Raw genomic sequence first — 12,160 nt, forward strand, 5'->3', positions numbered from 1 at the left:
ATGAGTGTTACCGACTCTTGGTTACTGGTCACTCAAGCAGATTTCATCTGCACCATTATTCTATGTAATCTTAATGTTTGCACATATGCCAACATTTTCTTTCCAGAAGTGTATTTACCTAGACATTTCCATCACTGGTGTGTAACCTTAGGTTTGCTACAGAGAATGGAAATGGTAACTTCACGGGGAGTGAAGATCTCTGTCTCGAGCAATGTGCATTAAAGGAGTCATACAAAATACAGACATAATAGTTATGAGCATGCCAGAAAATTGGAAGAAGGATTCTTGGTGTTCACACACTGTCAAGCAGATGTGCTTTAGCATTGTGAGGTTTTATTTTCAAGTTGCTTTTCTTCTTGGTTGCCAGTGTACAGTACTGTCCTGACTCTTCAGAAAGTAAGAAAGAATAGCTCTGATAAATAAGATGCATCCTAACCATCTCCTATCAAAATGTTTGGGAAAATGAGGAAAAAATCACTTCAATCTGTTTTACCACAATGGGTTTAGTTTTGGTCTTAATATTTTTAATTTTTACAGTCTTTTTTTCAGCAGCAGAATTTGGCCACCACCCCAAAGTAACTCACCATGAACATCATATATAGCATATTAGAAATTATGAGCCAGTGGGCTTATTTCATCATTCCAAATTGCCACCTGCAGCTAAAATCTAGAGCATCTTTTTTTGATGCTGAAGTGTCCCTCTACCCCAGCACCGGCCACGTTTCTCTTAAGTAATTGCTTGAAAATTAAAGGTTACTTTGTCTCCTCTGAAAGTTTGGAGACTTGTTCCCAAGTCAGCAGCTCTTCCTGTTCCTGAAATAAATTTCGGGGTTTTAAACTGTGTCCAAAGTGGTCACAAATCTGTGCTGGATTATGAGTCGCATTGTCACTTACAGTGTGCCTGAGCTTTTGTTTGGCTAATATGGACAAAGGAGTCTGCTTCACATGATGTAAGAAGTGTTTGCCCTAAGAAGAACAGAGGTCCTCTTGAACCAATTAGGCAAAAATAACAGCTGGGCTACCCACTAATAAGGAAGGTGCTGCTAAACCTCTTTTCATTGTGAGAAGAAATAAATCTTTTAAGGCTTACTCCCTTGCATTTTTATAGAGAGCAATTCTTTGAAAAATCCAGCGATCCAGCTGGGTGATATGTGCAGGAAGACTGTGAAGAAGATAAAGAAACTTTTAAAAATAAAAAATGGTATTATAGCTATTAGATTTGGCAATTATAAATGTTTCATTGAAGATTTCACTATTTAGAGAAAGTTTTACTGTTTAAATTGTTAAGTACGTGGAGTTTGGGGTTAGCACAACAGGCAGTCTCCCACAAGTTCCTTGTAGCCTGTTCTGCAAGAGGACATTCCTTCCTGGAGCAAATCACTTCTGATACCTTCTTAAACAAAGGCAGCCCGCGTATATTTTTAGTAAGTCTGAGAAAAAAGCAGCAAGATTTGGAATATGGAGGTAACAGAAGATTGGGACAGGTAATGCGAACTTTTTAGTCCTACCTCTTCTGTGGAAATGGGCAGCTCCTGGTCTAGCAGCTAGTTAGATTGGGAATGTGCTGGGGTTTTCCTGCTGGATCAGCTCTTTCTGAGAAAATCTGTAATGCTTGGTGGGGGATGATATGGAGGAGGTCAGACACGAAGGCAGGAATATCTAGAACTCCTGGGTGGGTATTATATACCGTGACTTACTGAATGTGTGATATTGTATACGTTAATGGCAAATGATGTGTAGGGCTGTTTTTGTTTGCTGCCATCCGGTAAGATAAGCATCTTCCCCAGGACTTAATTCCATCCTGGATCTGGGGAGAAGACTAGCTAATGACCAGAACAAGCTTGAGAGCACTTCTATGCATCTGCAATAGAAGTACCTGAGATTATTTGTGGGAAAAGGATGGGTTTCTCTGTGGTCCTTATCTCCCAGATATTTTTTTTAAACTTTGAGTTTATGGGTTATAACCACATTTCCACAGCTTTTTGCTATTAACACCTAAACATAAGTCACTTACCTATATGCCAGAATCACAGAAGATCTGATACCCAAGTAAACAGTGAGCTCAGCCAAACGCTTAACCAACGCTTCAACATTAACCAGTCTTTCAAAGGTATATATTCTTCTGAGGAGCCATGAGGTATGGGCAAGAACACTGTCTGCAACGTTGCTGGTTTCCCAGCTGCTGCTGCTCTGTCCATATTCTGTGGAAATGGTGCTTCTCTGTATTTTGCATTCAAATCAACGGGCTACGGGGAAAATAAGCCTGCAAGTCGCAGCTGAACTCAGTGGCACAATTATTCTGATATCTGTGGTTTTCCTCTATCAAACCCTCAAGATCATTTGAATGTTGTTAGGAGCGTCTGTTTTTGTAAATATATTGTAGCTGAGCTGTCCTTAGAAATAAAAATTAAAGAACAAATTTTAAATCATTGGCTGCTGTCCTAATGTCCTGGCTACTGTTAGTTTGGTCAGCGGGTGGCCTGGTCAGCCTTTCCAAAGCCAATTTTCATTTTAAGATATTTTTATTTCTTTGAAATAGGCAAAGCCTTTGGAAAATGAGGGAGCAGGCTGCTTGTGCTTGTGTAGATGAAGGCTTATATGTGCGACAAAGTAGCTGTAGAGTTTTTATATTCTGTTTGCAGTAATAGTAAACAGAGCATCTAAAATAACCACTTGCACATTGCAACAAACACATCATCATTTGCTTAAAAAGAGTTATAATTACAGTTGACGAAGCATGGACACCATAAAAAATGCATTAGTTTGGCTTGACACATTAATTACCTGTTTTTGCAGATGTTTTTATATATTGTTGTGTGAACAGTTTACAAAATAATTACAGGAAAGTCATATGGAAAATAAACTAAGTGGGTGGTTTTTCGCCTTAATATTTTCATTCATGTGAATCTGTGTGAGGCACAGCTGCTCCGTAGCAAATGCAGAGGGAGAGAGAGGGGGAGCGATGAGGAATCTTGAGGGGTTTTTATTCTAAGGTCTCTGATCAGCGTTGCTGCACTTTCATATCGTGCTTTAGCAGCGTAGTTTTTAAACATGTAAAATGACATTGCTGATTTAATCCCAGTGATCAGGAGGGGGTAAAAGCTTTGATCCTGATCAGATGAAACATAAATCTTCTAGTATCTAGGAAAATAAATGAAAAATCAATATTATTTTAAGCAGGATGATCTTTTATGAGCAGTTGTAAAGATTCATCAAAGGCTTTGACACAGTTTAAACATTTCCTGTTTGCTGCCATTTAAAGAAAAATGCCTTTCAAGTTATAAATTGTAATTAAAGAGATACCTCTTTAGGTTATTGTGGGATAACCACAGAATGAAAATAGGAGCTCAATCTGCTCACGCAATGTCGAAATCAAAAGGTCTTCCCTAGAAATACATTTACTTGTCCTTTTAAGAATAGGCATTCTGTGTAACTTTAAAAATTGCATCTCACAACAAAATGCAATATTGCATTTATGAAAAAAATAAGCATAGTCTGCATCAGGTGTAACATTATCAAGTACAAGGATTTGTTCTAGCAATGATTTAATTTTAAATGAAGAGTTCTATGACTTGAAATTTGGCATACATGCTGAAGATTATTTTTATTTTAATGATATTTTATTATTATTAATCACCTGGTGTTTAAGACTTCTAAAGTAACATTATATATATATTAGATTTATATTCTGCATTTCTTTACGTTTTTTTGTGAGGTATTAGCTGTTTAAATGGGGAACTGTACTGGAATCTCACTTTTATTTTCTTAACATTTATTGGTTAAACTAATATTAAAACATAAAAATCTGAACTCTGTAAATCCAGTTCACCTACTCTCACTGAAACATCCACCTTGTTGCAGTATGCAGAGGTGGAACTGATAATGATCGTACTCCTGACTGAGGTACAAGAACTTGTTCAGTGATTGTTGTGTTGTGAATCCGCACCCTCTTTTATGGCTGAAGATTTTAATGACCAAACAGTTTGTAAATGTTTTTTAACAAATTATTCAGGAAGGAAAACTAGAAGGAAAACTGAAATTAATGTCTTGTGAAAGTAGGGAGAACAAAGACAGCTCTAAGGGGACATCCTATCTTGTTTGCGTTAATTACTGTAAAATTACTGAAGCATTGAAAAAAGGCAATAAACATCCAAACTAAATACACATAACTAACAATTAAGCAGTAAGCCTGACTTTTATGATAGCCTTAGACATTAGCCTAGCAGTTTTCTACCAGTTTGCTTGAAGAAAATGCTGGCTGAAGAGTTTAATGTTGCTGTGCAGATGATTTTTCCCTGAGCAACGACCACTTTGTGTGTCTTAGAGAATGTGGGAGATTACCAGTGATGACAAGAAAGTTTTATGGTGCTGTAAGATTAAATGTAAAGATGAAAGCAAGAGTGTTAGTCATCTTTCAAGAAACTGCAACACGAGTTATTTAGAAAACAAACAAACAAAGCCCTGTGCATCTATTTCCCTCTTGCTAAAGCCAAACCCAACTTCTAACAATTAAGTTTTTTTTTTTTTTTTTTTCTCAATAGTAGTAATACTGGTAGTCTGATCTAGGGGAATTTCACCAGATGTGTCCAGCAATTGTGGAGGCTGATGTAAGAGGTGTTGGACCTAATTAAAAAAAATTAAAAAGTCTGCTCTCTCTTTAAGGTGAGAGGAATGTCTCAGAAATTGGTGCGTAAGCTGAAAGTGCACTGAATTTGTGACTGTCCAGCTTCCTCCCAAACCAAGTGTAGTCTGAAGTATTTATGGAGAAAGGCTCTGTATCTCTGTCTAAGGAGGTAACAATCCCTTTTCTGTCCTGCTGGGAGATGGATAATAAGATTTACTTTTAATAAGATCGCTTTCAGCAGAACTTGGAGTAGATCAGAAGTCCCTTCTACTCTGCTATTGATAAATCCGTGTGGCAGTTCTGTGGTAGTCGGTGATCATGGCATGAAAATGAGGGGGAGTCTTTATTTTAACAGGGTCAAAATGACTGACAAAGCAAGAGCAATGTGGAAAAGAGCCTTTGCCTTGCTCTAAGGATTGTTTAAAGCAAGAGCGATGATTCCACTTGGAGTACAGCGCTCATCTTTGTGGCCTGCAGTGTAAGAAGGAGATTGACCTTGTCCAGAGGAGGGCCATGAAGATGATCAGGGAGCTAGAGCTCCTCTCCTATGAAGACAAGCTGAGGGAGTTGGGATTATTTAGCCTAGAGAAGAGCAGCCTTCAGGGAGAACTTGTAGTGGCCTTCCAGTACCTAAAGGAGGCCTACGGGAAAGCTGGGGAGGGACTTCATCAGGGAGTGGAGTGATAGGACAAGGTGTAATGGTTTTAAACTAAAAAATAAGGTAGGTTTAGATTAGATGTTTGGAAGAAGTTCTGTATTATGAAGGATCAGAGAGATTTCCTCCTGCCATGGCCTGCCGGAGATCAGTGGCAGCAGCTCACCTCATTTGGGTCCTACAGCAGCGAGGCTGCGTGCCACTTTCTGAGAGGCTCATGCATGCATCCTCTGTAAGGATGTGGCTAACCACAGACAGATGGGCACAGGCAGAGGACATTGCCATTGCAGACACCTGCATAACCACAGACGACGTGACCAGACGGCTTTCTTTTCAGCTACTGCTGTTCAGGAGAAGACCCGCTGGGCAGGTCTCACTGGTAGCTGGTCCCAGGCCCATGGTCCTTCTCTCAGGCGTTTTTTCCAGCTTGCCTGCTAGTCTTGTCTGAAGATTGGTTGTACAATGGATGTACAGAGAGTAACAAACGCACATATGTAGAAAATGGGGAGGAATAGAGTTTAGTAAGATGGCAGGGCAGAAAGTGATGGCCTCAGCCAGGCGAGCTTGCTAACCAGCAGCCTGCTTACACAGGCAGCCAATGTAATTCCTATCTCTGCTTTGTCATGCTAGTCCCCTCTACACCTACCTTGTCCCTCACCTTTAGTCCTGACCCGTAACATCTCACAATGAGTCTTACACATTCCCAAAATCCCCCCCCATAAAACATTCCACGTTAAGTTCTGTGTACAAGCCTTTACACAGTAAGTTCATCTTCAGTCCCTGTCAGACATCCCATAATAAGTTCACTCTTTTATAAGGCTAGTTCTTAATAGCCCACAATAATCCAGTTCCTTTCTTATCAGTCACCAAGTTTGTGGTTGAACTTCTTCAAGGTTACACTCGGTGGTTCTGCAATGGCCCATTGATCGGTGTCTTGTGAGTTCTGGTCTTTGTTACGGTCTCTGTTATCTGCTGTTTGTTAGGGTTTGTGTGTTTGCATGTTTCATTTATTACCTCTCCTGTTTCTTGCCTTGTCTTTTATGTTGAGTAGCTGTTAGTCAGATATCCTTGCAGTTCCTTACCCTGTTTGAGGGTCAGTTGGTGAAAGGTGCTGATTTGCACCTTGGGGTTCAGAAGCCTGTCAGAGCCAAGGCTGTGTTTTTGTAGGTCTTGGACAGCCTCAGTTATTTCCTTTTTTCTTGGCAATTGACTTTTTTTTTTTCTATTAAAAAATGAGTCTCTTATAGCAATATACTGCTCATGATGAGAATGCCTGAACATAAACTGTAAGATTTAGAGTAAACATAAATTTTGCACAGTACCATGGGATTTTTCCCTCGTGCAAAAGTTTGAGTAGTTTAGACAACCCAATGGATGCTCAGCTATCTGGGAAGTGAAGTAGTTGGGGTAAGTGGTTCTTCCTTTGCGCCTGCGCCACCCCAAGCCAACAGCAAAGGAGCAGCTAGCATCAGAAAGTTGTGAGCAAGAGTTCTTCATGTCTCTTGTGTTGCCTTCTTGCTATTATAGCATTTGTCTTCCCTTTATACTTAACAAATGCCATATTAGAAACATTGGGCAAAAACCCCCAGCCTAGCAAGTTTCTTTGTAAATTCCTTATGATGTTTTGTGTAATTGATTTTTTTAGGGTACAATGTGGAGATCAGTGGTTTGTTTCAGTTCACTCGTATGTTACACTAGGAACATATTAATAGATCACATGAAAATGAGTTTTTTTTTTTTTTTTTTTTTAAATTAACTTAGTCTGTTACAAGGTTTAAATTGTTATTTTTGTAGAACTCTGAGATCATAGTGCTTGCATTCTGGGAGATGCATATTTGCAGTTTTGATTATGAATAACCTGAAGTAAATCAAAAAGGTAGAATCAAAGCAGTCATATGCTTTGATTACTTAGTACCTCTCTCTGTAGAAAAAATAACTTTTTTTTTTCCATTGAGGTGAATCAAGTCCAACTCGTCGAGAAGCAGTGAAAAGGAAGACAGCAGAATACCTTATGCGTGCTGAAAAAATCTCCAGTCTCTACCACAAACCCTCTGAAGATACATCTGTTTCTATGGTAGGCTTTAATTTCTTGTTTTATGAACCAGAATTTGGTATAATTAAATTGTTCTGTCTTTTAGCAAAGCATATTCAAGTTGGAGGTTCAAAAACTATTTGAAATATCTCTGTTACAGGAGGCCTGAGGAGTATTTTGATATTACGCTTCTGTTAAGTTGCCATTATTTTCTGGTTCTTGTTGGTTTCATTTCACAGCATTATGGTTCTTGACTTAATCTAGACCTGTTTCTTTTAGCACACTTTCCTTCTAGTCCATAATTGATGACGTGAATACTTTAATTACGCTAAAGAAAATAAAGGTTTTAAAAACAAACAAACAAACAAAAACCCCAACAACTCTAAACCATTTCTAGAATATAACATTTATTTTTACTTTCTCGTGGTAATATTGCTCACTCCTGGAGGGAGCAGAAGGGCTGTAGGTTTCTTTAGCCTGACACATAATGGTGTATCAGAACTGAGTTTAAGTTCATGGAGGTTGTGGGGGCAGGGATGAGAAATAAATACTTAATTGGGCAAAGGTTCTTCCTGATTCCTTCAAATGTCTCCTGGTTGTGCTTCAGTGATCAGTAGCTTCTTTATTTGTGTGGAGTTTCAGGAGTAATTCCTACCGTCTTAAGCAGAAACACCCTTATCTGTACTCATACTAAAGATAAACAAAGCTTGTTTCAAGACACCCTCAATAAATTTCTACTTTGCCCTTCCCCAACCAGTTCCATCAGGACTTATCTTTCTTACTTTAGATCTTTACTGCAGTCATGCTAAACTGTGTGCCATTGTTAGTTGACTGCCTTATTGTAGTAAATATAAAAGTTACCAACTTCCCATCTCTCTACATTTTTATCAATTAGGGACAAAAGGCCCAGAAAATCATTGCTCCTTAGGCTGCACAGATCCAAAAAGGCTTTAAGGAGACCACAGCTACTCAAGTGTGAAGCCTTATAAAATCTGACTGCCTAATAAATAAGTTAAAAAAGCAAAATCACTGATTTTGAAGGGTAGCTTTCTCTGTGTTGAGAGGCCACAAGGACATTTTTTTTTGAGGATGTACCAAATGAGATATATTTTGTGAGATTTGGAGTCTTGCTGCTGCTGTGAATTGTACTTTGAACAATTTAGTATTTTGGACTGATATGAACTCCTACTAGGTAGTCTTTCTTTGGGTCAAACACTCCTGAAAGTGGGGAAGAATCTATACTGTATGAAAACCTCAGTATGTTTGGAAACTGTAGAACAAGGAGAAAAAAAAAATCCAAAGCACAACCTATTTTTACCTTTTCATAAGTTTAAAAACTAATTGCAGTTGGAGAGGAGGAAGAAATAGGTTGCATTTCTGTATGTGGGCTTGAGAGGTACTTCTTTTCTTATGCTGTAGTGAATAAGCTAAATGCCTTCTTTGCAGATCCAAAGGAAAGCAGAATTAATTGGGATAAGACAAAAGAAGGAAAAAAAAGTGATGAAACTTTTTCTTCCATGTTGAAACTTCAAATTGACAAGTTAGGGCAAATCTGACTTTGCACATGCAAAATATAACGACCATCTTACTCTCCTTTTTACAATAAAAACCATGTGTCTGTCATGGGCCTTTGTTTTTGCCTGTGGCTGTAGATGCATTTTAGTTTGATTTATTTGCTGCTCTTCATAACACAGAAACTTGAATTCTGGTGGTGGAGAACAGCTCGTCTCTGAGTTTATAGCTAAAAACTAATTGGAAGAAGGACTTATCTCCCCAAGTTTCTGTAAGGGTCATGATAGGAGCCACTAGGAACTAGCATGTTTTATGCTTTGGCTTTCAGGAAAGAAAAGTGTCTTAAGGAAAGTGAGGAATGTGACTCTTTCTGCAAGGTGTTTACAGATCAAACTGGAATTATTGCACCTTATTTGCTGCTTATCCTTTATAACCCCCAAGATAGTTTGTTTTGGTTTTAATGTGAATTATTCCATCCCTTGCAGACAGTGATAAGTGCACTGACATGACCTGCATCTACAGGCAGTGTGATTCTGGGAAGATACTACTAGAAAAAGCAAATATTTGGTGTACATCTCCTAAAAAAATAAGTCTATAGTGTTAAATATTAGTGCTTGTGCTCCTTGCAACTTCACACCAGCTTGGTGTTTTTCTAACTGCCGTTTGCATGCCTTTGGTCATGCTAGGGCAAGACTGGTCTGTTACTGGTAGCACCTTCTGCTGTTCTAAGTCGTGTTGACTGGCACAACCTCTTGTTCAAATGCTGGTGCTTGGGCAGGGTACCTGTGCAGATGTACAAAGCCTTCTTTGCCCACTTGGATCTGAAAAGAGGTCTCTCATCACTTCGTCCTTGTTGGAGCGATATTGAAGTCTTTGAGAAGAACAACTGCATTAGTACATACACGAAGACTTTATTAGAAGTGTGGCCAGTTCGAACTGTACCACTGGAAGAGGTTTGTAAGAAGATGATGGACAAACTGTATCCTGGCAGTGCCTGTGCTATGATGGGCAGAGTGTGATTTTGTTTTGGGAAGCATGGTTCAGTGCTGGTAACTTCATGGGATGTGAGGGTGCTGAAACTGGCTGCACCTCGGAGGAAGAGGTCTGGCTAGTAAGCAAGAGTAAACATTTAAGTCAGTGTTCTTATTCATGACTATTCATATTCATGATTTGGAGCTCGATGATCTTTAAGGTCCCTTCCAACTCAAGCTGTACTGTGATTCTGTGACCTGACGTTACAATGCAGAACCACTTTGTCACCCATGGCTGGTGTGGAAAGCGTTGTGTTTCCTATTGTGCCCTTACAAGGAACAATCACAGTGATTGGCATCACCTAGGCTCACCTTGCTTTCTTAGACATGACATTTGACTTCTTTCTCATCAACCAGACCAGAGAAACATCCAGCAAGGAAAGAGGTAAGCTTGCAAGTGTAGGTTAATTATTGCCTTGCACCTCTCAGCTTCTCATAATTCCCAAAAGCTTTGTGCACTGGTCATGTGCTTTACCATATGAGGCAATCTCAAAAGACTATGTATGAAGAACATACCCCAAGCCACCTATTTTCCATCTGAACACCAAGCCGCAGTGAAGCAAAAGGCACTTCTCTCCAGGCCTTGTGCAGAAGGAAGCAAGGTATTCTGCCGTGGCCTGAAATACCAGGCTCTTGCTTCTTTGAAGATGAGATTTCACTAGAGGCAAAGGCCCAGCATTTCAGAACTGCAAAGAAAAAATTAACTTTGATGCCATGGAAACCAAACAAAGAACAATAATAGTTTGCTACTTTTCTTGCCTCAGCAAAAAGCCAACAGTGTAGCCCTCAAGGATAGCATCCTTAGCAACCACCCTGCTGCTGTCAAGTCTGAGTGGTGAAGAGAGAAACGTAAGAGGATGTGTTTGAAGAACTCTTGGCACTGTTAAATAAAAGGTTATGGGCAGAGGGCATAAGGATGGGTGGAAGATTTCTTAAGGCTGAGAAGCAGTACAGGAAACTGACGCAACTGTGTCTGACCATGAACTGGGAACTCGCTTGATGAGGTTTTGTAAACATTGAGAAAAAACCTTGCTGTGACCTGAAGGAGTGGGAGATGTGGAGGCAGCTTCTGGAGATTGTAAACAGGCACGCGGACCTTATAGAAAAACAAGCTGCTGCGAAGGCTCTTCCTCCTCTGGCACAGCACCGCAGCCTCAAGGGCCTTCTTGATGACAAATACTCAAGAATGTTGCGTGATGGCTGCAGCAGGCCATTTTGCAGATTCTCAAGCTGTATTTTTCTCCTCTGCTCCCTGATGATTAGCAGCTCTGAGGGGAGCCACCTCCAAGCCTGAGTGAGAGAGAGCTTGCTGCAACAGCCTTTGGGTCACATTGGGTTGGCCATCAGAAAGCTTCAGCCTAGTGTAGCTGTCAGCTGCAAGGTCCAGCATAGAGCCTGTGCATAGTTTATGGGTCTGTTTCAACTTTGTTGGTGTACTCATAATGCATATCTTCCCTACTCTTTGAAACTATTTCTAGTTCCACTTATGCCCAACTTTTTATATTTGGAATTGTCTCTTTTTGCCCTGTTACAAAAGTTGTTGTTTTTTAAAATGTCAAATGTTTTCATTTTTTCAAAGCGGTTTAGTTAAGAGGGTAACATTCAAGCCTGACGCCTAAACAGGAAAAGCAGTCTTCATCCTTCAGAGTTTTCATATGATATTTTATTTCCTAAAAGTCTCATTAAATGTTCATGAAAATTGCATAAAGTGTAAAGAAGATACACTGCTGTAGTTCTGTGAGATGCAAGTTTAACGTAAAATGGAAATTCAGTCTTGAGGCTTTCCAGATCATGCTGCATTCCTACCAGCTGCTGATTCCAGATGTGTGCGACCCCAGCTTCGTGGAAGATACAGTCCCAGACTGGTGGTTGCTGGGGACCTTCTGAAGCACACCATAACCCAGTCTCTGTTCAGATGCATGCAGAAATGCAACTTGTTTTTCACCTGGTAGAGTCGGGATGTTCTGCCAGCCCAGGAGAGCTGGAAGCTCTTACACACTCATCATGTGGAGCCTCGCACCCCAGGCCAGCAGTGTTTGCTTCAAAACAAAGAATCTCCTTGCTGAAATCAAGGCTGAGGCCATGCCACAGGGGATAGTTACTGAAGTCATCAGGCACTGACCTCTGCGTGGTGAGAGGAGATCTCATTTTGATGCGCAGCTCAGAGCTGGGCTTTATACTGATGTTCATGAAAGTGCTCTTTTTATCCTGAAATTCTGTTCTGACTGCTGTCAAAGGTGGAGGGATCAGCGGTAGAATTGTTTCCCATCAAATGGTGTTTCTGGCACCAGGCTAGGGATAGTGCT

General features: G+C 40.0%; 1 protein-coding gene across 4 annotated transcripts in view; it reads left to right on the top strand.

Annotated features, from left to right (window-relative positions):
* Window positions 1-12,160, top strand: part of RPS6KC1 (ribosomal protein S6 kinase C1) — an 87,615-nt gene that overhangs the window by 31,990 nt on the left and 43,465 nt on the right. For all 4 annotated transcript variants that reach the window (XM_068675965.1, XM_068675966.1, XM_068675964.1 and 1 more), the window contains one exon: window positions 7,235-7,353. In XM_068675965.1, coding sequence (XP_068532066.1) covers window positions 7,235-7,353 — 119 coding nt within the window. The remainder of the gene's footprint in view (window positions 1-7,234; window positions 7,354-12,160) is intronic.

This window comes from Anas acuta, chromosome 3 (assembly GCF_963932015.1).
Source record: "Anas acuta chromosome 3, bAnaAcu1.1, whole genome shotgun sequence".
NCBI lineage: Eukaryota > Metazoa > Chordata > Aves > Anseriformes > Anatidae > Anas > Anas acuta.